This window comes from Calliphora vicina, chromosome 4, assembly GCF_958450345.1.
Source record: "Calliphora vicina chromosome 4, idCalVici1.1, whole genome shotgun sequence".
Lineage (NCBI taxonomy): Eukaryota > Metazoa > Arthropoda > Insecta > Diptera > Calliphoridae > Calliphora > Calliphora vicina.
This window is the reverse complement of record NC_088783.1, coordinates 112,371,494-112,398,164: the sequence shown is the minus strand read 5'-3', so window position 1 is coordinate 112,398,164 and position 26,671 is coordinate 112,371,494. Positions and strand designations below refer to the sequence as shown.

Below are 26,671 nucleotides of genomic sequence, written 5' to 3'. Positions count from 1 at the left end.
GTTGTCAAAACTATTTAAAAACAAAAACGTCAATAGTTTTTATAGTAGTTCTGCGGGAGGTTTTTGTTGCCTTTTCCCATTTTTCCTTTTGAAAGTCAATGGGAATAGAGAAAAAAAAAACCCGAGGATTTTTTATACACAACTAGCTGTCCCGGCAAACGTTGTTCTGCCATAGCACAAAGTTTGAAGACTCCCACTATAATAGTACTCCACATATGCAATAATAAATTTTTACTTTGTATGGGAGGTGCCATTCCCATTGTTCCTATATAGGTCAATTGCGAATCTAAACCATCCAGGGACCTACTCAAACACACACAACAAATTTCATCGAAATCGGCCCAGCCGTTAAGGAGGAGTTTAGTTACTAACACACGTACAGAAGAATTATATAAAGATTGGGCTCTATGGTTTTTGACAACTGAGTTAGGTCTTTGACATGAGAGTCTCCGATTTCACACCATAGATTAGAACTAGAGACATGTGACACCAAACTATTTAAGAAATAGTATTCGTTTGTAAATGCAGTAAATTTGTACATCGAAATATTTTTCGTTTTGGATAATTCAATAATTTTTTTTCTTTTAATTTCTTAATAATTTTAACAAATCCTTGAGGATTTTTATATTTCCTTTTTAATGGCAAATTTTTATTATTCTTTCGTTTTAATATACTAAATAAACGTAATCTTAACTAAAATGTTTGTCATTATTAAACATTTCTTGTTTTCATTTGTCTCACATCTCACCCTGCAAAGGTTAGGTCCACCAGATTTTGGTATTACCACTGCCACCACCACCACCATTTAAAGGATCATCACGTCTCTCCTGTTTAATATTAACACTGTCTTCGTACTCCTCTAAATGTTCCTCGTCCATATCATCCTCTTCAATGTCATCACACTGGCTACTGGTGGTGTTGTCCAAATTAGACGCATGCGATTGATTGTTGAAATTGCGCCGTTCATTGGTATCCACATAACAGCGTAGAACTTTGAGAATTTCTATTTTGGCGCTTAGTTTCCGGCTGTCGTCCAATTTACGTAAAGTGGGCACTAGCGAGAGGCAAAATGTAATGTCACCATCACGTATTTTAAAGGTGGAGTTGGAAGGGCTATCGGTTTTCTTTAAAACATTAAAATTCTTGATAATAGCTTCTTTTTGTAAACGATTGGTGGCGGCAGAGCTGGAGGAAGGTTTATTTTGCACCACCTTAAATGTGGGCTTTATGACACGTTTCGTTTTGGCACGCTCCTCCTGTACTGTGCTGCTGTCAGGTACAAATTTTATATCATCCTCTTGGACAGTATCGGTGTCATTTAGAAAAGCCTCCATATCAATGTCTGTTTCATTGGTCAAAAATTCCTGTGTGGACTCCATGGAGTCATTATTGTTATTGTTGGTATTGTTGTTGTTGTTGATCTTCTGGCGTTTGTTCATGGGTGGCAATTTGTAGCCTACAAATGGCCTTACAAATTCCATATCGTCATAGTAAATGTATTTACGTTTTTTATGAGCTTCGCCGGCTTCCTCCAGCTTAATCTCACGATAGAAATGATCTTTTAAGTTTTTCCATTTGGTGGCTATTTCACCCACTAAAAATAGAATACATAAATCAATAAAAATACAAATTTATGGTAATAAGTTTAAACAAATACTTACTCCTGACTTCTTTCTCTACATCAGTAAAGGTTTCCCAGTCTTCGGCTGGCGTTAGACGTTCTGCCACCTCTAGCCACAGCTGACGTTTGTGGTCGCGGGTAGGATGCTCCAGCACATCTTTATTGTAAATGCCTGGTCTAATTTTGACTTCATTGATCAAATCTCTGGGAAGAAACCCGCTCATTTTCGACGCTGTTTATTTTGAATATTGTACCACACTTTATTTATATTTATTTCTTCAAAATGTTGGAATTTTGCGTCCGAAAAATCGCCATATGTATACTCTAAGCGACAAAATTCCAATTAATGTTGCCATACTTGGATTAATAACAACAATTTGTTATTGCTGTCACACAAACGAAAGACTGTACTAAACGTAAAGTTACGTAACGTATCGTAATGTTCAGTTACATTTTGGGTTGTATTTTTAAATAGTTTTCTTCATGTAATTGTTTTTGTAATACAGCCTCTCAAATTAGATTAACATTGATAGAATAGGAGAGATGATGCCGACAGTATAGCGGAAAAAATTAGTTTAGATTTAAATTAGTGTTAAACAAGGGGAACACAATAGTATAACATGTCACAAAACAGTAACAGAGTAAAGATTTTTATGTTTCTATTTTTTAAATTATTTTTTATGAAAGTTATATCTTAAATTAATAATATCATATATAATTATATGAAAACATAGCTTTTTAAAAATAGTACATTGATATTTTCATAAACAACAAACTAAATCTAACCAAATGTCTAAACCTGACACATTTTTGTCATGATAAACGTCAAAATGGTTGTCAAGATAAAAAAAGTATCAGATATAGTCACCATTTATTAGCATTATTGTTTCGTTAAGACAAAATTGTTACCCTAGGTCTCCACATAGCAATTTTTATTGCTAAACTCAAGCAATAACGTCGGCAGAACAACAGCAGAGTGATTGTTGATTGCTTTAGGTGGAGAAAACTTTCGTCAAAAATACAAAATTTTCAAAGCGAGAAGTTCTATGAAAAACTGTGGTTTATTTTGCTTATATTTTGTATTGAATGATTTTTTTCCACTAATTTCTTTGTTTTTTTTACTTTTGGTTCTTTAATAAATTAATCGCACCGAATCATAGAAAGAAGAAATTTTACATTAATGTCAGTAATTGCTCAGACAATCAGTAGAGCAATCATTGCGCAATGGATTGCTACATATGGCAATTTGCGGTCTACACTTGCAAATTTCATTGACGCAATCAAATTTAACAATTGCAGCAATAAATATTGCTACGTGGAGACATAGGGTTAGTGTTATTGTTCAGACAACATTGCCTTGACAATAAACGTCCTTTATTGTTATGATAAATATTTGTCAGGTTAATTATAATTGTAGCTGATTACAATGAAACTCAATCTTACGTTTACGATAGAATACATATTTAGCTTTGCTAATCAAAGGTACACAGTTTAAACGTAGCGTCTATGTTTACGTAAGGTTTTTGTAGCTGTCAAATGTGTCATCAACAGGAATGATTGTACAATACAACAGGATGACACAAAACTATTTATTAGAATTTGAAGAAAAATTAGGGTTTGCTCTATTGAACATTTATATTCCCCGCTCAAATTTATATATGATTAAATTCCCGGGAGTTTTTCCCCTTTTTCCTATTCAAATTCAATGGGAAAAAACTCCCGGGGAACAAACTCCCGTGGAATTTTTTATTCATAATTGGGCTTATAATAAACGTCGGCAGAATAACGGAGCTTTATTTCCAAGGGATAGGGGATATTTATAGTATCAAGCCCCGAAAATATTTTAAGTGGATAACAAACATTATTTTAATTCAATATAATCAGCCCAATTTTGAATAAAAAATTCCCCGGGAGTTTGTTTACCATTGAATTTACATAGGAAAAAGGAGAAAACTCCCGGGGAATTTTTATGCATGATTGGGCTGAATATAAACTATGTGCCTTTTAGCTAAAATTGAAAATTCTAAAGATTGTGCAAAAGATCTTAAATTATCGATTTGTATTTAAAATTGAAAATCGTATATATTGTTGGTTAAGATATTTTCGCTATTAGGGCTAGGTATAATTAGTCAAATCGTATCTTAAATATTCATTATTAAGACTTTTTATGGCATATTTCTTATAATTAATATAGGAAGACTTCCAAAACATCTTTCATCTCTTTTCTGTTGTTGAATAATCTCTTTATTATTCTTAAAATAAACTTAACTAATATTATTTTTTTTGTTTCTCTATTTTCTTTTAACTATTTGTTAAATTTGTCACACATTTTTCCTGAAGGTTAAGTCCACCAGGTCTTGGTGTTGCCACTGCCACTACCATTTAGAGGATCATCATGTTTTTCACGTTTCACATTAACACTCTCCTCATACTCATCCGAATTATCATCGGCTATATCTTCTTCAATGTCTGCTGGATTTTGTGTGGCATTGGTGGTGTTCTTGTGATTTGGTACATTAGAACGTGTAACCAAATTGCGGCGTTCAATGTGATCCACATATCGGTGCAAAACTTTAAGAATTTCGATTTTGGCTCTTAGTTTGCGGCCATCGCCCAATTTGCGCAGAGTGGGCACTAGCGAAAGACAAAATGAGATATCACCATCACGTATTTTAAAGCTGGGATTTGTGGAGCCACCGGTTTTCTTTAAAAAATCAAAACTCTTGACAATGGCTTCTTTTTGTAGGCGGCTGGCTACTGGGGTGCTAGTGGAAGGTTTATTTTGCATGGCTTTGAGGGTAGGCTTTATGACACGTTTCGATCTGGTGCGAGTTTGTACTTTGGCCTCCTCCTCTTCGGCATTATCGCTGGTCTTGAGCAAAGCATCCAGATCAATGTCTGTATCATTGTCATTCTCCTCAAAATCCTCGGTGCCATCTAACGAGTCCACGGACTTGTTTCTTTTAAGTGGTGGTATTTTGTAGCCTACATGGGGGCGCATAAACTCCATATCATCAAAATATAAATATTTACGTTTCTTATTGGCTCCGCCGGCTTCCTGCAGCTTAATATCACGATGAAAATTTGCTCTCAAGTGTTTCCATTTGCCCGCAATTTCATCCACTACAAGTATAAAATAGCTGTTTAATAGATATTAATTTATTATTAAAAGAAAAACCACCAACTTCTAGCTTCTTTTTCCACATCTGTATAGCTTTCCCAGTCTTCGGCTGGGGTCAAACGTTCCGCCACTTCCATCCACAATTGATGTTTGTGCTCGCGACGCGGCTGTTCCAAAACATCTCTGTTGTAAATACCAGGTCTTATTTTGATTTCATTTATCAAATCCAAAGGCTTGACACCGCTCATTTTCAAAACTGTTTGTTTGGAATATTATGCCACACTTTATTTTTATTTCGGTTGCTTTTTTTTCAGCTAAATCACAAATTTTCTTTGAGGCTTAAATTTAGCGTCTATAAAAACACCATTTACTAGGGCGATGAGTGCCAAGTTACCAGATAAGTTGTTTGGAAAAACGTCAAAATGACATGATTCATTTATTTTATATGTTTCTATAAAACTTTTGTTAGTTTATCTATAAATCTTGACGTATAAAATAATTTATTTAATCTTAAATTTAGTTTCATTACTACAATTTCTGTGACGAAATATGATTTTAATAAAGCAAATAATATATTTGTATTGTTATATTGATCTACTTTTAGTAAAAATCGCTAAATTTAGATTAAAATCTGTCAAACTCCATTTATGTTTCTAAAAATCTTTACATCTGGCAGCATTTTTTTAAATGTAAACAATATAAGTAATGCCAATTTAGTGCTTTTCAAAGCAGATTATAGCAATAAAAAATCACGTACTCTAAAGAACTCTTCCCACATAACATTTATTGCCGAATTCGGTAAGAATTCGTACAAAACCAAAAACAGAACAAAAGTAATTATGTTAAAAAAGATAAATTAAGCTGAAAAATCAAGAAATAAATAAAAATAAGAAATTACAAAAAAGAATTATATGAATACGTGTTCTCTACAACTTGAACATAAACATAAAGTTGGAAATAAAGTTCCGTTATTCTGCCGACGTTATTATTTATGTTTTAAATTAAAATTACGTGTGGAGACGGATGGTAAGAAGTAAAAATTACGAGTGCTGACAGGGAATAGATTTGATAACAAAAATTTAATAATTCTAAGCTTCAATTATATATAATTGCAGCTAAATATATATTTTTTAATTATTTTAGAAGATATTTAAAATTGTAGTGAGCTTAGGATGTTTTCATAAAGTATATTTACAGAACAGGGAACTCTTTTTTATAAAGAAGCTAATTATCTCCCCTGTTCTGTAAATCGAATCCGAGCTACGTTTTTAAAACGAATTCACCTATTTTGTTGTTCTGTAAATCGAATCGTTTTACTTTCGAGTAAAGAAACCCGTATTAACAAAATCTTGTGATTTCCACAACATTAATTTGTCAACAATTCAATTTTGAAATCACTCGATTTATAGAACAGAGGGATAATATAAAAAATATACAGCCTATTTATGGGAAAAAATTGACCGGGAGGATTCCAGAACATCAATTTGTCAACTATTTATTCAATTTTGAAATCACTCGATTTATAGAAAATTCTCCGGGAGTTTTCTTCCTTTTCGTGTTTTGAATAGGAAAAATTAAAAATATATAATTTTCTTTTTTCGGTTTATTTCTTTCAACTTTAAATTTAACAAATAACTACTATCCAGGACGACTTAATATTAATTCGTCTTGTTACTATCCTAAAAAAAAATCTGGTTCGAGGCGTATAGACCAAGACAAATTTATATAGTTGTATAAATTCGCCTTGTTATAGACCTTTTGTTTCTTTTTTTTTGGTATTTTCTATTACTAACTCGCTTAAATTACCTTAAATTGTAATTTATTTCCAGTTTCTTAAACATATTGTTTGTTTAATTTGTCACTTTTCCTTTGCCTAGATTAAGTCCACCAGGTTTTGGTGTTGCCCTCGCTACCATTCAGCGGATCATCATGTTGTTCATGTTTAACATTCACACCCTCTTCGTACTCCTCCAAATGATCCTCGTCCATGTCATCCTCATTGTCTGCATTTTGATGGCTTTTATTTTTGTGATTGGCTGCACCAGCACGGTTAACCAAATTGCGGCGTTCAATGTGCTCTACATACCGGTGCAAAACTTTAAGAATTTCTATTTTGGCTCTTAATTTCCGGCCATCGCCCAGTTTACGCAGAGTAGGCACTAGCGAGAGGCAAAATGAGATGTCACCATCACGTATTTTAAAAGTGGGATTTGTTGTAGTTTCAGTCGTTTTCTTGGTGGTATTAGAATTCTTGTTACCAGATTTATTTGGCAAGACCTTGGGTGTGGACTTTACGGCACGTTTCAATTGAGTGCGCCTTTCTTGGCCTGAACTGTTATTCGCTTCCCCATTATCACTGGTCTTCAGAAAAACATCCATATCAAGATCTGTGTCATTGCCCACAAAATCCTGTGTGAAATCCTCAGACTCTCTGGACTTGTTGATGCGTTTGTTTATGGGCGGCAATTTGTAGCCCACAAATGGCCGCATAAATTCCATATCGTCAAAGTAAATATATTTACGCTTTTTATGAGCCTCGCCGGCTTCCTGCAGTTTAATTTCACGATAGAAATGGTCCTTCATGTGTTTCCATTTGGTGGAAATTTCATCCACTAAAGATAAGAAAAAAATTAGTAACTAATGTTAACAAGTTAGCATTTTACTACAATACTAACCCCGGGCTTCTTTTTCCACATCCGTATAGCTTTCCCAGTCTTCATCGGGTGTCAAATGCTCAGCCACTTCTAGCCATAGACGACGTTTGTGCTCGCGCGGTGGTGTTTCCAATAGATCTCTGTTGTAAATGCCTGGTCTTATTTTGATGGCATTAATTAAATCTCGGGGATGAAAACCGCTCATTTTCTGTGTTGAATTGTTTGTTATGCCACACTTTATTTTTCGTTTTGGCAACTTTTTTCAGCTAAAATTACAAAATATTTTTAAGCTGTTATTAGCGTATATAAAAAAACGCCATTTTTACAAGTCGTCAAAATTAAAAAAAAAAATCACGCAGCTGATGATTTATGGCAAACTTTTCTACAGAGTTGCTTAAAAGGTACTTGTGTTTACATTTTGTTCGCATTTGAAGAAAACAAACAGGTCTTTTATAGCAAACAGCCAAAACGCACACACACAACAGCATATTGGCAGCACACTTTCTCAACAGGGTGATTCATAAAATAATAAAAAGACAAGAAAGTTATGCTTGGCAATACTGTAAAATAACAGTACAATTTTATTAATAAACAGGAAGTTGAGTTGTGTCAGGAAAATAAATGAAAAAATAAGAAAATAAAAGTAAATAAATAAAAATTTTGCCAAAAATTTAAGTAATTAAACTGTTAAAGTGTTGTTGTAGGTTTGTGTGTTACATATATGCATAAAGTGTTTAATAATTAAGAAAAAAATATGTGTGCGTTAGAATGGCGGCAAAGATTCTTTGGAAATAAGGTTAGTTCAAGATTTTACTTAGATTTATATCACAAATTGTATTTTCAAGAACAATAACTTAGGATTTTTGTCTAAATTGTAGTTTATTTATAAATATTTGTTAGAAATATACACAAATTTTAGAACAAATAAAGCTCATAGTCTCTTCAAGTTAGTATTGTTTCCTTAAATTCCTGTTCATATTGAAACTCTTGCCTACTATCGCCCACATTTGTTAATTTCCCTCTTTCTCTCTAAACTAACATTCAAGAACCTAGGTGCGTTACAAGCCAAACCCATTAAATATTCCAAATAATCATGCACCAACTCTGGCTCTTCATGATGAAATCTCATTGTCCACATATGACTATAATCCTTAGCAATTATATGACGTTTGGCTGACGCACACAAGGCACCCACTCCCAATTCATTCACCTCCATAATGGTCTGCAACAAAGCCTCACTATGACTTTCGAAAATATTACACTTCTCCTGCTCATTGATTTGTGGTATTAGACACAAAAACAGTTTCACTTCACCGGCTTGCAATTTCAATTCCATTATCAACATATTTATAGACATTATGGTATGCAGATCCACCTGTTTGGTGAAATAGTGATGGCGCTGTTGTTTGTTCAAGAGGTGGCGCAACACTTCATTTTGTTTGTAGTGCGGCGAAACGGCCACCACATACATGCCTAGCTCGAGTAGGGAGCGTACAATGGGATAGCCAGCCTTGGTGTGAGACATTATGACGACAGCAAATTTATGTTTCCAATAGTTTTGAGGGGCCAGGCATAATTTGCGTACGGGTTTCATGATATAGGCCAAAGTTTTTGAATTTTGAAAAGTTAAACCTAAAATTTTTGTTTGTTTGGATGTTATTGTTATTAATTGTAAAAATATTTTGACATTTTTGTTATTTTACAGAATGATTATGAAAATGATTAAATTAGTAGATTTGTATCATAGGGTAACATGGAGACGTGACGTAATTTTCAAAAATCTAACTCTTGATCTACAAAATTCTATAATGTTTAGTAAATTTAATTTTGAGTCAATATTTTTTTATTAAATTGGTGTTTAATGCTATTTTAGTTAGTTTACTACTTTTTTTAAAGAGTACCAAAATAAATACTTTTTCTATAAGCTTAAAATTTTATATTTTTTTTACTTAAATTTTATTTTTTCTCTAAATCCTACTTTTTCAAAAAGTAACAAAAAATTACATTTCTAAAAAGCTTCAAAATTTTATATCTTTTTCAGTAAATTTATTTAAAAACTAAATTTTTCTTATAAACCCGAAAAATACCAAACTTTTATTGAGTTATATTTTTTTTTAAAAAGTACCAAAAAAGTACTTTTTTAAAAAGTTTTAAAATTCTGTATTTTTTGAGTAAATTAAAATTTAATGCAATTTCTTTCATAATTAACAAATTTTATTAATTTTCTACTTTTTCCAAAAAGTACCAAAAAACTACTTTTTCAAAAATCTTTAAAATTCTATATTTTTTTTTGTCAATTTTATTGTTTGGCTATATTAAAACATTTTAATTGAAAAATTACGTTAATTTACTATTTTTTCAAAAAGTACCCAAAAAGTACTTTTTCTAAAATGCTTCAAAATTCTATGTTTATTTAGTAAATTTCATTTAAAAACTAAATTTTTCTTTAAAAACGTGAAAAATACCTTATTTTTATTGAGTTACTACTATTGTTTAAAAAGTACCAAAAAAGTACTTTTTTAAAAAAGCTTTAAAATTCTGTATTTTTTGAGTAAATTAAAATTTTATGCAATTTCTTTCATAATTAACAAATTTAATTAATTTTCAAATTTTTCAAAAAAGTACCAAAAAACTACTTTTTCAAAAATCTTTAAAATTCTATATCTTTTATTAGTAAATTTTATTATATGGCTATATTACATCATTTAAATTGACAAATTACGCTAATTTACTACATTTTTCAAAAAGTACCAAAAAAGTACTTTTTCTAAAATTCTTCAAAATTCTATGTTTTTCAGTAAATTTCTATTAAAAACTAAATTTTTCTTTAAAAACATGAAAAATACCAAATTTTTATAGAGTTACTACTATTGTTTAAAAAGTACCAAAAAAGTACTTTTTTAAAAAAGTATTAAAATTCTGTATTTTAAATTAAATTAAAGTAAATTAAAATTTTATGCAATTTCATTCCTAATTAACAAATTTAATTAATTTTCTACATTTTCCAAAAAGTACCAAAAAAGTACTTTTTTCAAAAACTTTAAAATTCTATATATTTTTAGTAAATTTTATTATTTGGTTATATTAAAACATTTTAATTGACAAATTACGTTAATTTACTACTTTTTAAAAAAGTACCAAAAAGTACTTTTTCTAAAATGCTTCAAAATTCTATGTTTATTTAGTAAATTTCATTTAAAAACTAAATTTTTCATTAAAAACGTAAAAATACCAAATTTTTATAGAGTTACTACTATTGTTTAAAAAGTACCAAAAAAGTACTTTTTTAAAAAAGTATTAAAATTCTGTATTTTTGAAGGAAAATAAAATTTTACGCAATTTTTTTTTGGAAAACGTTTTAATTAACAAATTTGATTAATTTTCTACTTTTTCCAAAAAGTACCAAAAAACTACTTTTTCAAAAATCTTTAAAATTCTATATTTTGTTTAATAAATTTTATTATTTGGCTATATTAAAACATTTTAATAGAAAAATTACGTTAATTTACTACTTTTTCAAAAAGTACCAAAAAAGTACTTTTTCTAAAATGCTTCAAAATTCTATGTTTTTCAGTAAATTTCTATTAAAAACTAAATTTTTCTTTAAAATGTGAAAAATACTACAATTTTTTTGAGTTGCTATTTTTTTTTAAAGTACCAAAAAAGTACTTTTTTAAAAATGCTTAAAATTCTGTATTTTTTAAGAAAATTAAAATTTTATGCAATTTCTTTCATAATTAACAAATTTAATTAATTTTCTACTTTTTTCAAAAAGTACCAAAAAGGTACTTTTTTAAAACTCTACAAATTCTACATTTTTTTTTATTAAAATTTAAAATTTTATTATTTGGCTGTATTAAAACAATTTAATTGACAAAATTACTACTTTTTCATACTACTTTTTCATAAAGTACCAAAAAAGTACTTTTTCGAAAATGCTTCAAAATTCTATTTTATTTAGTAAATTTCATTTAAAACTAATTTTTTCTTTAAAAACGTGAAAAGTACCTTATTTTTATTGAGTTACTATTATTTTTTAAAAAGTACCAAAAAAGTACTTTTTTAAAAAGTTTTAAAATTTGGTTTTTTATGAGTAAATTAAATTTTTACGCAATTCTTTTTCTTAATTAACAAATTTTTATAAATTTTCTACTTTTTCCAAAAAGTACCAAAAAAGTACTTTTTTAAAATCTTCAAAATTCTACATTTTTTTTAGTAAATTTTATTATTTGGTTATATTAAAACATTTTAATTGACAAATTACATTAATTTACTACATTTTTCAAAAAGTACCAAAAAAGTACTTTTTCTAAAAAGCTTTAAAATTCGGTATTTTTCGACTAAATTAAAATTTTTCGCAATTTTTTTTCTTAAAACGTTTTAATTAACAAATTTTATTAATTTACTAATCTTTCCAAAAAGTACCAAAAAAGTACTTTTTCTACAAAGCTTCAAAATTTTTTTCAATTTCTTAAATTTATTTATTTCCTCTAACTCTAATATTTCTCTGAAGTGGGCACTATCAACATTTCCGCTATTGTCACATGCAAAGGAGACTCCAAAATAAATTTCACTGCCCTGGATATATCTTGCGGCTGCAATAGATTCGGAAAATCGGGTAAATCTGTCAAGTGTGAGGGTTTGTCTAAATAAGAGCCAAATCTGGTAGCCGTAATGCCGGGACTAAGAGACTAAAATTAAATGAAAATTATCTTAAATACTCTTTTATTCAAGCCCCCAACTTACCGACAAACGCACTAATTTATCTTCCGATAATTCCCTTCTCAAAACCTCATTGGTGGCCCTTAAAGCATGCTTAGCTACCGGATATAAATTAAAACCACACTGGGGTATATGAGGCATTATGTGGTGGCCCAGAAGACTGCAAATATTAATAACATGACACTCCTCGTCTAGAGCCATAGAATTTTTCATTAATTTATAGCCCTCCTTGGTACAATATACCGCGGCCATTAGATTTACATCAATCATGCGCCTAAGAGACTCTTCATTGTCCTCATCTAGCAGCCGGGAAAATTCACACATACCAGCATTGTTGACTAAAACATGGATTTTGTTGTTTGCTATTTCAGCAATCCATTGAAAGGCTGACTTTAAAGACTCCAGCTTTGACAAATCACATTGTTTTTGAAAAAAATTTAAACTTTGTTGGTGGCTTAGTTCATTTGTTATATCCTGCTCAGTTTTTAAACTCAACGATAGACCTAGGACTATCATATTTGAGTTTAAAAGTTCTTGGGTTATGGCCCAGCCTATGCCAGAACTGGCTCCAGTAACAACGGCGATTTTCTGCTGCCAGCGATCCATTGCTTATGGTTTATTTAAAAATACTGAAAACGATCTTCACACGATCTCGCACAAGTGTTTATTGTTTAAGTAAATTTAACTTAAATGATTTGTTTATTTGTCTAGTAGAACCACTCAAAAAGTGTCTCAAAAATTTAAATATATTAAATTTGATTAAAAGTTTAGCCGTCAAGCTGTTTGTTTTGCATGAATGCTCTCTCTCATCAAGATCATGCAAATTGATCGTAAACATAAAACCTCATAGACTTAAATTACCTACAAACTGTTCAAATATTTGATGCAATAATGTATTAAAATTGTTATGTTTTGCTTTCTTTCTATTTTATTAAATTTAATGTTAAAATATTTTGTTATATAATTTGCATACAATTCACACATAAATATCTTTTAGATCTAATACTTTTCAGCCGTGGGCACCATTAACAATTCCGCAATGGTTACATGTAGCGGTGTTCCCAATATAAATGTAACTCCCTTGGCCACATCTTCAGGTTTTAGAATCTCTGAACATTCGGGCATATTACTTAAGTGTTCTGGTCTCTGGCTATTTGCACCGAAATTGGTTTCGGTTAAGCCGGGACTAATGGTCTGGAATGAAATAATCAACAAATTACTTAAAAATTTTATAATTTTTTCAGTAAATTTCAGTTAAAAACAAAATTTCCAACTTTTATTGGTTTACTACTTTTTTTTTAAAAAAAGTACCAAAAAAGTACTTTTTTAAAAAAGCTTTAAAATTCTTTATTTTTTAAGTAAATTGAAATTTTATGCAATTTTATTGCATAATTAACAAATTTGAATAATTTTCTACTTTTTCCAAAAAGTACCAAAAAGTACTTTTTCAAAAATCTTTAAAATTCTATATATTTTTAGTAAATTTTATTATTTGGTTATATTAAAACATTTTAATTGACAAATTAGGTTAATTTACTACATTTTTCAAAAAGTACCAAAAAAGTACTTTTTCGAAAATGCTTCAAAATTCTATTTTATTTAGTACATTTCATTTAAAAATTAAATTTTTCTTTAAAAACGTGAAAAACCCAAATTTTTATAGGTTACTACTATTGTTTAAAAAGTACCAAAAAAAGTACTTTTTAAAAAAGCTTTAAAATTCTATATTTTTTAAGTAAATTAAAATTTTATGCAATTTTATTGCATAATTAACAATTTTGAATAATTTTCTACTTTTTCCAAAAAGTACCAAAAAAAGTACTTTTTCAAAAATCTTTAAAATTCTATTTTATTTAGTAAATTTCATTTAAAAACTAAATTTTTCTTTAAAAACGTGAAAAACCCAAATTTTTATAGAGTTACTACTATTTTTTAAAAAGTACCAAAAAAAGTACTTTTTTAAAAAAGCTTTAAAATTCTGTATTTTTTAAGTAAATTTAAATTTTATGCAATTTTATTGCATAATTAACAATTTTGAATAATTTTCTACTTTTTCCAAAAAGTACCAAAAAAGTACTTTTTTAAAAAATCTTTAAAATTCTATATATTTTTAGTAAATTTTATTATTTGGTTATATTAAAACATTTTAATTGACAAATTAGGTTAATTTACTACATTTTTCAAAAAGTACCAAAAAAAGTACTTTTTCGAAAATGCTTCAAAATTCTATTTTATTTAGTAAATTTCATTTAAAAACTAAATTTTTCTTTAAAAACGTGAAAAACCCAAATTTTTATAGAGTTACTACTATTGTTTAAAAAGTACCCAAAAAGTACTTTTTTAAAAAAGCTTTAAAATTCTGTATTTTTTAAGTAAATTGATATTTTATGCAATTTTATTGCATAATTAAAAATTTTGAATAATTTTCTACTTTTTTCAAAAAGTACCAAAAAAGTACTTTTTCAAAAATCTTTAAAATTCTATATATTTTTAGTAAATTTTATTATTTGGTTATATTAAAACATTTTAATTGACAAATTAGGTTAATTTACTACTTTTTCCAAAAAGTACCTTTTCGAAAATGCTTCAAAATTCTATTTTATTTAGTAAATTTCATTTAAAACTAAATTTTTCTTTAAAAACTTGAAAATTCACAAGTTTTATTGGTTTACTACTTTTCTTTAAAAAGTACCAAAAAAGTACTTTTTTAAAAAAGCTTTAAAATTCTATATTTTTTAAGTAAATTGAAATTTTATTGCATAATTAACAATTTTGAATAATTTTCTACTTTTTCCAAAAAGTACCAAAAAAAGTACTTTTTTAAAAAAGCTTTAAAATTCTGTATTTTTTGCGTAAATTTACATTTCACGCAATTTTTTTTCTTAAAACGTTTTAATTAACAAATTTTATTAATTTACTACTTTTTCCAAAATAGTACTTTTTCTAAAATGCTTCAAAATTTTTTCAATTTCTTAAATTTATTTATTTCCTTTTCCTCTAATATTTCTCTGCAAGTACTTTTTTAAAAATCTACAAAATTTTATATTTTGTTTAGTAAAAACATTTTAATTGACAAATTACATTAATTTTCCAAAAAAGTACCAAAATTTCGGGAATTCCCAATTTGGGGATTTAAAATCTCCATTTAGGAATTTAACAAAAAGTATCCAAATGGTGTTTAATTAATAACAATAGAAGAAATAAATTCCAAAATGATGATTTTATATGATTTTTTAATGAAGTTATATGATATCTCTAAAATTTTGAGAATTCCCAATTTGGGAATTTAAAATCCCCTTTTAGGAATTTATGTAAAATTTAAAAAATTATGAAAATTTCATTCATGGTACTATTTTAAATTGTTTACTAATAAATTTTGTGATTTTTAAGAATTCCCATTTTTTTTAACTAAATCCCCACTTTAGGGATTTCAGTAGAATTTTTAGGAATTTATTAAAAAGTATTTAAATGATGTTTATTTAACCTTCATAATATTTTTAAGGTTTTTTTTTTTAATTTTTTTTTGATTTTTTTAATTTCCCCATTTTTTTTTGAAATCCCACTTTGGGAATTTTAGCAAAATGTTTGATTTTATGAAATAAATTGCAATTTAATGATTTCATATACGTTTTTTAATGAATTTACATGATATTTTTGCTATTTGGTAAATTCCCAATTTGGGTATTTAAAATCCCCTTTTTGGGAATTTATGTAAAATTTAAAAAAATATGAAAATTTCATTCTTGGTGCTATTTTAAATAGTTTGCTAACAAATTTTGTGATTTTTAAGAATTCCCATTTTTTTTAACTAAATCCCCACTTTGGGGATTTCAGTTGAACTTTTAGGAATTTATTAAAAAGTATTTAAATTAAGTTTATTTAACCTTAATAATATTTTTAAGTTTTTTTCTAAACTTTTTTCTTATTTTTTAAACTTCCCCATTTTTTTTTGGAAATCCCACTTTGGGAATTTTAGGAAAATGCTAGATTTTATGAAATAAAGTATAAATTAATGATTTAATATGATTTTTTAATGAATTTAGATGGTATCTCTAAAATTTCTTGAATTCCCAATTTGGGTATTTAAAATCCCCTTTTGGGAATTTATGTAAAATTTAAAAAATTATGAAAATTTCATTCTTGGTACTATTTTAAATTGTTTGCTAACAAATTTTGTGATTTTTAAGAATTCCCATTATCTGTACATAAAATCCCCACTTTGGGGATTTCAGTAGAACTTTTAGGAATTTATTTAAAAGTATTTAAATGAAGTTTATTTAACCTTAATAATATTTTCAAGGTTTTTTTTTACTTTTTTTTTGATTTTTTAAACTTCCCCATTTTTTTTTTTGAAATCCCACTTTTCGAATTTTAGCAAAATGATTGATTTTATGAAGTAAAGTGCAAATTAATGATTTCATATACATTTTTTAATGAATTTACATGATATTTTTGCCTTTTGGTAAATTCCCAATTTGGGTATTTAAAATCTCCTTTTGGGAATTTATGTAAAATTTAAAAAAATATGAAAATTTCATTCTTGGTGCTATTTTAAATAGTTTCCTAACAAATTTTGTGATTTTTAAGAATTCCCATTATCTGTTAAATAAATCCCCACTAAGGGGATTTCAGTAAAACTTTTAGAAATTTATTAAAAAGTGTTTAAATTAAGTCTATTTAACCTCAATAATATTTTTAAGTTTTTTTCTAAACTTTTTTTGTATTTTTTAAACTTCCCCACTTTTTTTTTTGAAATCCCACTTTGGGAATTTTAGCAAAATGCTTGATTTTATGAAATAAATTGCAATTTAATGATTTCATATACATTTTTTAATGAATTTACATGATATTTTTGCCTTCTGGTAAATTCCCAATTTGGGTATTTAAAATCCCCTTTTGAGAATTTATGTAAAATTTAAAAAAATATGAAAATTTCATTCTTGGTGCTATTTTAAATAGTTTCCTAACAAATTTTGTGATTTTTAAAAATTCCCATTTTTTTTAACTAAATCCCCACTTTGGGGATTTCAGTAGAATTTTTAGGAATTTATTTAAAAGTATTTAAATGAAGTTTATTTAACCTTAATAATATTTTTAAGTTTTTTTCTAAACTTTTTTTGGATTTTTTAAACTTCCCCACTTTTTTTTTGAAATCCCACTTTGGGAATTTTAGCAAAATAAATTGCAATTTAATTATTTCATATACATTTTTTAATGAATTTACATGATATTTTTGCCTTTTGGTAAATTCCCAATTTGGGTATTTAAAATCCCCTTTTGGGAATTTATGTAAAATTTAAAAAAATATGAAAATTTCATTCTTAGTTGTATTTTTAATAGTTTGCATACATATTTTGTGATTTTTAAGAATTCCCATTATCTGTTAAATAAATCCCCACTAGGGGGATTTTAGTAGAATTTTTAGGAATTTATTTAAAAGTATTTAAATTAAGTTTATTTAACCTCAATAGTCTTTTTAAGTTTTTTTCTAAACTTTTTTTTGATTTTTTAAACTTCCCCATTTTTTTTTTGAAATCCCACTTTGGGAATTTTAGCAAAATGTTTGATTTTATGAAATAAATTGAAATTTAATGATTTCATATAAATTTTTTAATGAATTTACATGATATTTTTGCCTTTTGTTAAATTCCCAATTTGGGTATTTAAAATCTCCTTTTAGGAATTTATGTAAAATTTAAAAAATTATGAAAATTTTATTCTTGGTACTATTTTAAATAGTTTCCTAGCAAATTTTGTGATTTTTAAGAATTCCCATTATCTGTTAAATAAATCCCCACTAGGGGGATTTTAGTAGAATTTTTAGGAATTTATTAAAAAGTATTTAAATGCAGTTAATTTAACCTCAATAATATTTTTAAATTTTTTTCTAAACTTTTTTTTGATTTTTTAAACTTCCCCATTTTTTTTTTTGAAATCCCACTTTGGGAATATTGGTAGAATCCTTATTTTAATGAAATAAATTGCAATTTAATGATTTCATATTAATTTTTTAATGAATTTACATGATATTTTTGCCTTTTGGTAAATTCCCAATTTGGGTATTTAAAATCCCCTTTTGGGAATTTATGTAAAATTTAAAAAATTATGAAAATTTCATTCTTGGTACTATTTTAAATTGTTTGCTAACAAATTTTTTGATTTTTAAGAATTCCCATTTTTTTTAACTAAATCCCCACTTTGGGGATTTCAGTAGAATTTTTAGGAATTTATTTAAAAGTATTTAAATGAAGTTTATTTAACCTTAATAATATTTTTAAATTTTTTTTTAAACTTTTTTTTGATTTTTTTTAAGTTCCCCATTTTTTTCCCCATTTGAAGATTCATAATCCCCAGTAAAAAATTTATTTAGGAATTTTTCTATTACAATCTAGCAATTAACTACCTCTCTAATATATTCTTATTAAACTGCGCTTTATTTATTAATTTAATTTATGTTTGTAACTGATTTCTAATTAAATTCCTTTGTTTTGTGTTTTTTTGTTTGTTTTTAAAGTTCAAACTGATGTAATGTTTGTGGCAAATTAACAAACTGTTTTTATATAATCCTATGCATGGCATAAATTAAATACAAGTTTTAATTGTTTAACAATATGTATCTATTAAGAACGCAGTAAACTCACCGATAAGCGCAATAGTTTGTCTTCAAACATTTCGCGGCGCAACACTTCATTGGTGGCCCTCAATGCATGCTTGGCCACCGGATATAGATTGAAACCACACTGGGGTATATGCTCGGGCACTGTATGACCCAGCAGACTATTAACATTTATCACATGACACTCCTCACCAAAGGCCATGGCCTTTTTCATTAGCCTATAGGCTTCTTTGGTACAATATATTGAGCCCATAAGATTGACATCAATCATGCGCTTGAGGGCCTCATCATTGCCGGCATCTAGTAAACGGGAAAATTCCAACATGCCAGCATTGTTGATGAGCACATGCATGCGCTGGGCAAATCTTTGCTCCAGCCAATGAAAGGCGGTACGCAGGGAGGGTAATGAAGTCAGATCACATTCGCGGGGAAAGAAACGTTCCTGCTGGCCGGCTGGTAATTCAGATTTCAAGTCTTCCATATGCTTGAGTTTGCGTGCCAAACCTATGACCACCATATCGGCCTGCAATAGATGTTGGGTGATGGACCAACCTATGCCTGAGCTGGCTCCCGTTACCACAGCTACTTTACCACGCCAGCGATCCATTGCTTTATAAATTAAATTAATAGCTAGTTTTGACCTTCTTTAAATATTACAAAAAGTGATTGTTTTTTCAACACTTTAATTTCAAATTTTACGCTTTATTTGTTTAACACTTTTTGCTTTAAACCGTTTCCCTTATTCAGATGTTTAACGTTCGAAAGTACTTTCCGTACTAATGGTAACTGAAAGCCTGCACTTAATGTATTATTGAGTTTTTATTAAGTTTTTTTTTTCAGTTTTGTTTTGTGTAATAACTAATATTTAACAAAATTTGTTGTTTGATTTTACCGTCTAAAAGCATTGAACTCAAGTTAAACTGGTTGCACTTTTATTTTCAATTTGAAATCTTATTTAAATCTCCTGGCTTTTTGAGTGAAGGGAGGGAGGTAGTGAACGTTGAATTAAAGTATTAGTACTAAAATTTTTAGAACATTTTTTTATATTTTCAAACAGGTGTAGTTTTTTTTTTAATATTTATGCGGTTTTTAAACCCAAACTAAGCGGTTAATGAACGATTTGTTGACTTCAAAATGTGTAACATGCCTTTCAGCATTTCAATATTTTATTTACAGGAAGGAAACATTGATAATTTTCAAGAGCATTTATTTCAATTGTTATAAAAGAGAAAGTTTTTGTCTCGTATTTAAATCGAAATTAAAATGAAATATTAAAAATTCCCAAAATTTAACTTGCTAAATAAATTAAATTCCCAGTTTGAAAAGGGGAAAAACAGCAAATTAATAGTTTTAAATGATTTATTATTGAATATAGGTCATAATATTGAAATTTCTTAAATTCCCAATTTGGGGATTTAAAATCCCCAATAAGGGATTTAACTCAAAATAGCTAAATATAGATTTAAACATCCTCAATAATATTTATTTATTGTTTGCTAAACATTTTAATGATTTTTTTGAATTCCCATTTTCAGAATAAAAATCCCCACTTTGGGAATTTCTTTAAAAATTTTAGGAATTTAAATAAAAGTATCAAAATGAAGTTTTCTCTATAAAATAAAGGTTTTCAATGATTTATTATTGAATATAGGTCATATTTCTGAAATTTCTTAAATTCCCACTTAGGGGATTTAAAATCCCCAGTAAGGGATTTATTTGAAAATAGCTAAATATAGATTTAAACATCCTCAATAATATCTATTAATTGTTTGCTAAACATTTTAATGATTTTTTTGAATTCCCATTTTCAGAATAAAAATCCCCACTTTGGGGATTTTGTTAGAAGTTTTAGGAATGTAACAAAAAGTATCAAAATGAAGTTTTCTCTATAAAATAAATGTTTTCAATGATTTTGTTAGTGGTTTAAGGTGATATTTCCGAAATTTCTTAAATTCCCAATTTGGGGATTTAAAATCCCCAGTAAGGGATTTAACTCAAAATAGCTAAATATTGTTTTAAACACTCTCAATAATATTAATTAATTGTTTGCTAAACATTTTAATGATTTTTTTGAATTCCCATTTTCAGAATAAAAATCCCCACTTTGGGAATTTCTTTAAAAATTTTAGGAATTTAACTAAAAGTATCAAAATGCAAATTAAATCTGAAAATTAATAAATTTAAATGATTTGTTATTGAATATAGGTCATATTTCTGAAATTTCTTAAATTCCCAATTTGGGCATTTAAAATCCCCAGTAAGGGATTTAACTCAAAATAGCTAAATACAGATTTAAACATCCTCAATAATATCTATTAATTGTTTGCTAAACATTTTAATGATTTTTTTGAATTCCCATTTTCAGAATAAAAATCCCCACTTTGGGGATTTTTTTAGAAGTTTTAGGAATTTAAATAAAAGTATCAAAAGGAAGTTTTTTCTACAAAATAATTGTTTTCAATGATTTATTATTGAATATAGGTCATATTTCCGAAATTTCGTAAATTCCCACTTAGGGGATTTAAAATCCCCAGTAAGGGATTTATTTGAAAATAGCTAAATGTTGTTTTAAACATCCTCAATAATATCTATTAATTGTTTGCTAAACATTTTAATGATTTTTTTGAATTCCCATTTTCAGAATAAAAATCCCCACTTAGGGGATTTCTTTAAAAATTTTAGGAATTTAAATAAAAGTATCAAAATGAAGTTTTCTATACAAAATAAATATTTTCAATGATTTATTATTGAATATAGGTCATATTTCAGAAATTTCTTAAATTCCCAATTTGGAGATTTAAAATCCCCAATAAGGGATTTAACTCAAAATAGCTAAATAGTGTTTTATACTTGCTCAATAATATTTATTAATTGTTTGCTAAACATTTTAATGATTTTTCTGAATTCCCATTTTCAGAATAAAAATCCCCACTTTGGGGATTTCGTTAAAAATTTTAGGAATTTAACTAAAAGTATCAAAATTAAGTTTTCTATACAAAATAAATGTTTTCAATGATTTCTTATTGAATATAGGTCATAGTATTGAAATTTCTTAAATTCCCAATTTGGGGATTTAAAATCCCCAGTAAGGGATTTAACTCAAAATAGCTAAATATAGATTTAAACATCCTCAATAATATTTATTTATTGTTTGCTAAACATTTTAATGATTTTTTTGAATTCCCATTTTATTAATAAAAATCCCCACTTTGGGGATTTTGTTAGAAGTTTTAGGAATTTAACTAAAATTATTAAAATGAAGTTTTCTCTATAAAATAAAGGTTTTCAATGATTTTGTTAGTGGTTTAAGGTGATATTTCCGAAATTTCGTAAATTCCCAATCTCGGGATTTAAAATCCCAAGTTTAGGAATTTAACTAAAAAAATTATTCATCTACAAAAACATTTATTAATAGTTTGTGTTTGATTTAAAGTAGCTTTCGTTAAATAAAACTCTCTTTTTATGTCTTTAATAAAAAAAATTCTTTATTTATTTTTTAAATTAGTTTGGAAGACCCTAGAAAATTTTGTGTTAATTGCAATTTATGTGTGTGTAGTTTTGTATGTGAGCATTAATTATAAGAAATAGTGCGACATTTTTTCAATATTTTTTTTAAAATAATTTCAGAAGTAAAATCTCAATATTAATATCCTACAAAAGTTATAGACAAGACTTAATACTACATTTTGTATTTTAATTTTTCATATAAAAATTATATTCTTTTTTAATTCTCAAATTTTACTTTTCTGTTCTCAAATTTTATTTTCGAATTTATTTTCAAAATCTCAGATTTATGTTAAAATTTTTAAATTTATCTTACAATTCTGAAAATCTTAAATGTTTATCTTATTCAAAATTGTATTAAGAAAATCTAAAATTGATTTAAAAAATTCTCAAATTTTCTTTAAAAATCTTTGAATTAATTCGCAAATTTATTAGAATAAACTGAAAATTTTTTTTAGAATTAAATTCTTAAATTTTATTAAGAAAATCTAAAATTGAATTTAAAATTTTTCAAATTTTATATAAAAACTTTTAAAATTTCATTTAAAAATCTTTGAATTAATTCTCAAATTTATTCGAAAAATTAAAAATTTTTATTTAGAATTTTGAAATTTCAAATTTTTTTAAGAAAATCTAAATTTAATTTAAAAATTCTCAACATTTTTTAAAAACTTCTCAAATTTTATTTAAAAATTCTCAATTTGATTAGAAATTATATAATTTCATTTAAAAATTTTGAATTTATTTCAAAATTCTTAAATTTTATTTTAAAATTCTAAAATATTATTTGGAGAATCTAAAATATTTTTTAAAAAATTCTCAGTTTTCTTCTAAATTTTGTTTCAAATTTCTAAAATTTTATTTTAAAATTCTAAAATTTTATTTTAAAATTCTAAAATATTATTTTAAAATACATAATAAAATAAATTAATAAATAATAGAATAAATTAATGAATAAAAATTACACTTAAAAATGTTGAATTTATTTCAGATTTTTAAAGTTTATTTCAAAATTCTAAAATTTTATTTTAATATTCTCAATTTGATTAGAAATTATATAATTTCATTAAAAAATTTTGAATTTATTTCAAATTTTTAAAATTTATTTCAAAATTCTAAAATTTTATTTTAAAATTCTAAAATATTATTTTGAGAATCTAAAATATTTTTTAAAAAATACTCAGTTTTCTTCTAAATTTTGTTTCAAATTTCTAAAATTTTATTTCAAAATTCTAAAATTTTATTTTAAAATTTTATTTTAAAATTCTAAAATATTATTTTAAAATACATAATAAAATAAATTATTAAATAATAGAATAAATTAATGAATAAAAATTACAATTAAAAATTTTGAATTTATTTCAAATTTTTAAAGTTTATTTCAAAATTCTAAAATTTTATTTAAAAATTCTAAAATTTTATTTCAAAATTCTAAAATTTTATTTTAAAATTCTCAATTTGATTAGAAATTATCTAATTTAATTTAAAAATTTTGAATTTATTTTAAATTTTTAAAATTTATTTCAAAATTCTAAAATTTTATTTTAAAATTCTAAAATATTATTTGGAGAATCTAAAATATTTTTTAAAAAATTCTCTTTGTTCCAAATTTTATTTCAAATTTCTAAAATTTTATTTTAAAATTCTAAAATATTATTTTAAAATTCCGAAATTTTGTTTTAAAATAATAAAATAAATTAATAAATAAAAATTACACTTAAAAATTTTGAATTTAATTCAAATTTTTAATGTTTATTTAAAAATTCTAAAATTTTATTTTAAAATTCTCAATTTGATTAGAAATTATCTAATTTCATTTAAAAATATTGAATTCTAAAAGTTTATTTCAAAATTCTAAAATTTTATTTCAAAATTCCGAAATTATATTTTGAGAATTTAACATTTTTTTTAAAAAAATTCTGAGTTTTGTTCTTAATTTTTGTTTTAAAATTCTAAAATTTTATTTTAATATTCCGAAATTTTATTTTAAAATAATAAAATAAATGAATAAATAAAAATTACTTTAAAATTCTGAAAATTCAAAATTTTATTTTAAGATTTCATATTTTTTTTTTAAATTTTAATTTATAAACACAATTTTATTAGAAATATATAATAATTCTAAAATTAAATTTCAAAATTCTGAATTTTACTTCAAATTTATTTTTATTTCAAATTCTGAATATTATTTGGAAATTTCAATTTTATTTAATTTTATTTCAAAATTCTGAATTTTATTTTTGTTTCAGAGTTAAAAAATATATTTTTTTAAATTGTATTTGAAAAAATTCGATTTCGATTTAAAATTTAGAAATATTTTAATTTTAAACAACAAATTTTTTTTCTTAATTTTATTTTAAAATTTTGGAATTTTAGGTTAAACCATCCAATCATATTTTAAAATTCTCAATTTTAATACAAATGTTTAGTTTTATCCTAAAATTCTCCAAAATTATATTTAAAAGCTTCAATTTTAATGGAACATTTTCAATTCTTATGGAAAATTCTGATATTTAATTAAAAATTAAATTTATTTTATAATTTTGAATTTGTTTATGAAATTCTTATTTTAGAGTTAAGAAATTTTTAATTCAAAATTGGCCTGTTACGAATTAAACAATTTTTCTGTGAACATTTTTAATAATTCGTAATAGTTTATTGTTATTGAATAGTCTATTAGTTATTGAAAGTTTTAAAAATTTCAGTTTTCTGGTTTTGAAATCATTTAGAAAGTTTTTATTTAAATTAAAGGAAATTAAAAAAACAAAATAAATAAAAATTGCTAATAAATTCGCTACACAAACAAATGAACATAAATTAAGCCTAAATAATCCGTAAATAATAAGGGAAAAAGAAAAAATTATACTCAAAAAGAATAGTGTGAAATCAAAAATTATAAAATTTTCAACTTTAACAGCCAAATTATTCAAAGCCGAAGTATTTTTGAAATAGTTTTCTTCAATTCTGTCTGCTACTATAAAGAATGTTGAAATATATTGATTCATTTTGAACTCTGTTCAAAATTTGTTCTGATATTTTCTTAAATTTCATTTGTTTTCTACACTTCCATGCCCTCATCCGAACGTTTGCCCAGCTTGTTGAGTGCCTCTTCATTTGTCAATTTCGTTTTTTCCGTTCTTGTATGCCACACTAATACCTCCTGGCAGTTATTAGCCAAAGGCTGCAGTTCCGAACGTGTTGTTAGATGTCTTAAGATTTCACTTTCCTGATAGCCACGTTGCACTTCATAGCTAAAGGTGGCCTGAGGATATTTGAAAAATAAATCAGTGCTTATGGCAAAACCAGCCATATCTAGGGGGAAGGGTCTTTCAGGACGCCAAGCGGCATTAAAGCCTATCACTTCTTTGGTTGCTTCATTAAGTAAAGGTTTCTCTACCATTAGACCGCCCACTAAACCCACCGGCCATACACCCACTTTACCTCTCTCCAATTTACTCATTTCAGCAAATAGTTCTACACTATAGGAATTGTCATCATCCATGAAAAACACTATGCTGTGCTTGTCCGGATTGCCATTGGTGCGTACCCAAGATAAGGCTAAATTTCTTTGCTCCACTCCACGCGGTTTTATCCAATTGGGATCATTGTGTTTGAGTTTAAAGGCAGCCGGTGTTTTGGTATTCAGTTGGGTGGCTCTTTGTGTCAAACCGGCTCTTTCTAACAAATTTCTTACTAGTTCAGTGGTGGTTTCAGAGTCTTCCACTAAAACCCAGTGTAAATTAGGCACCAGCATGAATATGTGTGATAATCTGTATAAAAAGAAAATAACAAATTAGTCATCAAAACGCCCCAAGGGTTTAATGTTCTTTGAACTGCTATTTTTATAGTTTTTCACTTGCCAACTCACCTTGTTAGTTCAGCCTTTTGTTGAGGCCTGGCATATGTGGGTGTTATACAATAGATGGTGGGCAATTCCTCATCTTGCATTTTATTATACATGGCCTGTAGATAGGCTGGTCCTTGGCAAGTTCTTTTGCCATTGCGGTGCACCATTAATAACACCACCAGGAATACAATTATCAATACCAAAACTTGTCTAGGTTTTATGCGTACTTCCGACATGTTGCAATGCGTTGATGTTATGGCCTATTGTTGTTATTGTTTTTTTTTTACCAGTGATTTTGTATGTAAATAACAAAAATTTGTATTTCACTAATTAACTTTTAAGTTATTAGTTGTTTTATGGTCTTAAAATACGCCAAAGAAATATCTATATATAAATTATTTTGAAGATAAAAAAGGTAAACAAATGTTGTGTGTACAAAAACAAAAAAAAAAAGAAGAAAGCAACAACTAAATTGATGATGAAATGTCAAAATGACGATGTGTGAAGGAAGTTGCCATCATCATGTAAACAAATGATTAAAACAGAGTTATCTTCAAACTGTAAATAGTTTGAGAGTTTTGTAGAT

At 26.4% G+C, this 26,671-nt stretch overlaps 6 protein-coding genes across 6 annotated transcripts; all 6 read right to left on the bottom strand.

Annotated features, from left to right (window-relative positions):
* Positions 1-619: 619 nt before the first annotated feature.
* On the bottom strand, positions 620-1,963 carry LOC135956822 (peroxisomal ATPase PEX6-like). The gene is made up of 2 exons (XM_065507415.1): positions 1,662-1,963; positions 620-1,594 (listed from the first exon to the last, which is right to left on the bottom strand). The coding sequence occupies exons 1-2, from the start codon at positions 1,843-1,845 to the stop codon at positions 759-761; spliced, it is 1,020 nt and encodes a 339-aa protein (XP_065363487.1). The 5' UTR covers positions 1,846-1,963; the 3' UTR covers positions 620-758.
* A 1,879-nt stretch (positions 1,964-3,842) lies between these two features.
* Positions 3,843-5,070, bottom strand: LOC135956901 (uncharacterized). The gene is made up of 2 exons (XM_065507504.1): positions 4,807-5,070; positions 3,843-4,744 (listed from the first exon to the last, which is right to left on the bottom strand). Exons 1-2 carry the CDS (start codon positions 4,988-4,990, stop codon positions 3,963-3,965), a joined length of 966 nt encoding a protein of 321 aa, XP_065363576.1. The 5' UTR covers positions 4,991-5,070; the 3' UTR covers positions 3,843-3,962.
* Positions 5,071-6,327: 1,257 nt separating this feature from the next.
* Positions 6,328-7,701, bottom strand: LOC135956680 (uncharacterized). Its single transcript, XM_065507230.1, has 2 exons — positions 7,418-7,701; positions 6,328-7,354 (listed from the first exon to the last, which is right to left on the bottom strand). The coding sequence occupies exons 1-2, from the start codon at positions 7,599-7,601 to the stop codon at positions 6,621-6,623; spliced, it is 918 nt and encodes a 305-aa protein (XP_065363302.1). The 5' UTR covers positions 7,602-7,701; the 3' UTR covers positions 6,328-6,620.
* A 4,158-nt stretch (positions 7,702-11,859) lies between these two features.
* Positions 11,860-12,759, bottom strand: LOC135958804 (farnesol dehydrogenase-like). Its single transcript, XM_065509704.1, has 2 exons — positions 12,143-12,759; positions 11,860-12,087 (listed from the first exon to the last, which is right to left on the bottom strand). Exons 1-2 carry the CDS (start codon positions 12,722-12,724, stop codon positions 11,893-11,895), a joined length of 777 nt encoding a protein of 258 aa, XP_065365776.1. The 5' UTR covers positions 12,725-12,759; the 3' UTR covers positions 11,860-11,892.
* A 261-nt stretch (positions 12,760-13,020) lies between these two features.
* Positions 13,021-19,356, bottom strand: LOC135957323 (farnesol dehydrogenase-like). The gene is made up of 2 exons (XM_065508049.1): positions 18,760-19,356; positions 13,021-13,312 (listed from the first exon to the last, which is right to left on the bottom strand). Exons 1-2 carry the CDS (start codon positions 19,339-19,341, stop codon positions 13,118-13,120), a joined length of 777 nt encoding a protein of 258 aa, XP_065364121.1. The 5' UTR covers positions 19,342-19,356; the 3' UTR covers positions 13,021-13,117.
* Positions 19,357-24,709: 5,353 nt separating this feature from the next.
* Positions 24,710-26,412, bottom strand: GlcAT-I (Glucuronyltransferase I). Its single transcript, XM_065509124.1, has 2 exons — positions 26,107-26,412; positions 24,710-26,008 (listed from the first exon to the last, which is right to left on the bottom strand). Exons 1-2 carry the CDS (start codon positions 26,319-26,321, stop codon positions 25,297-25,299), a joined length of 927 nt encoding a protein of 308 aa, XP_065365196.1. The 5' UTR covers positions 26,322-26,412; the 3' UTR covers positions 24,710-25,296.
* Between the last annotated feature and the right edge of the window lie 259 nt (positions 26,413-26,671).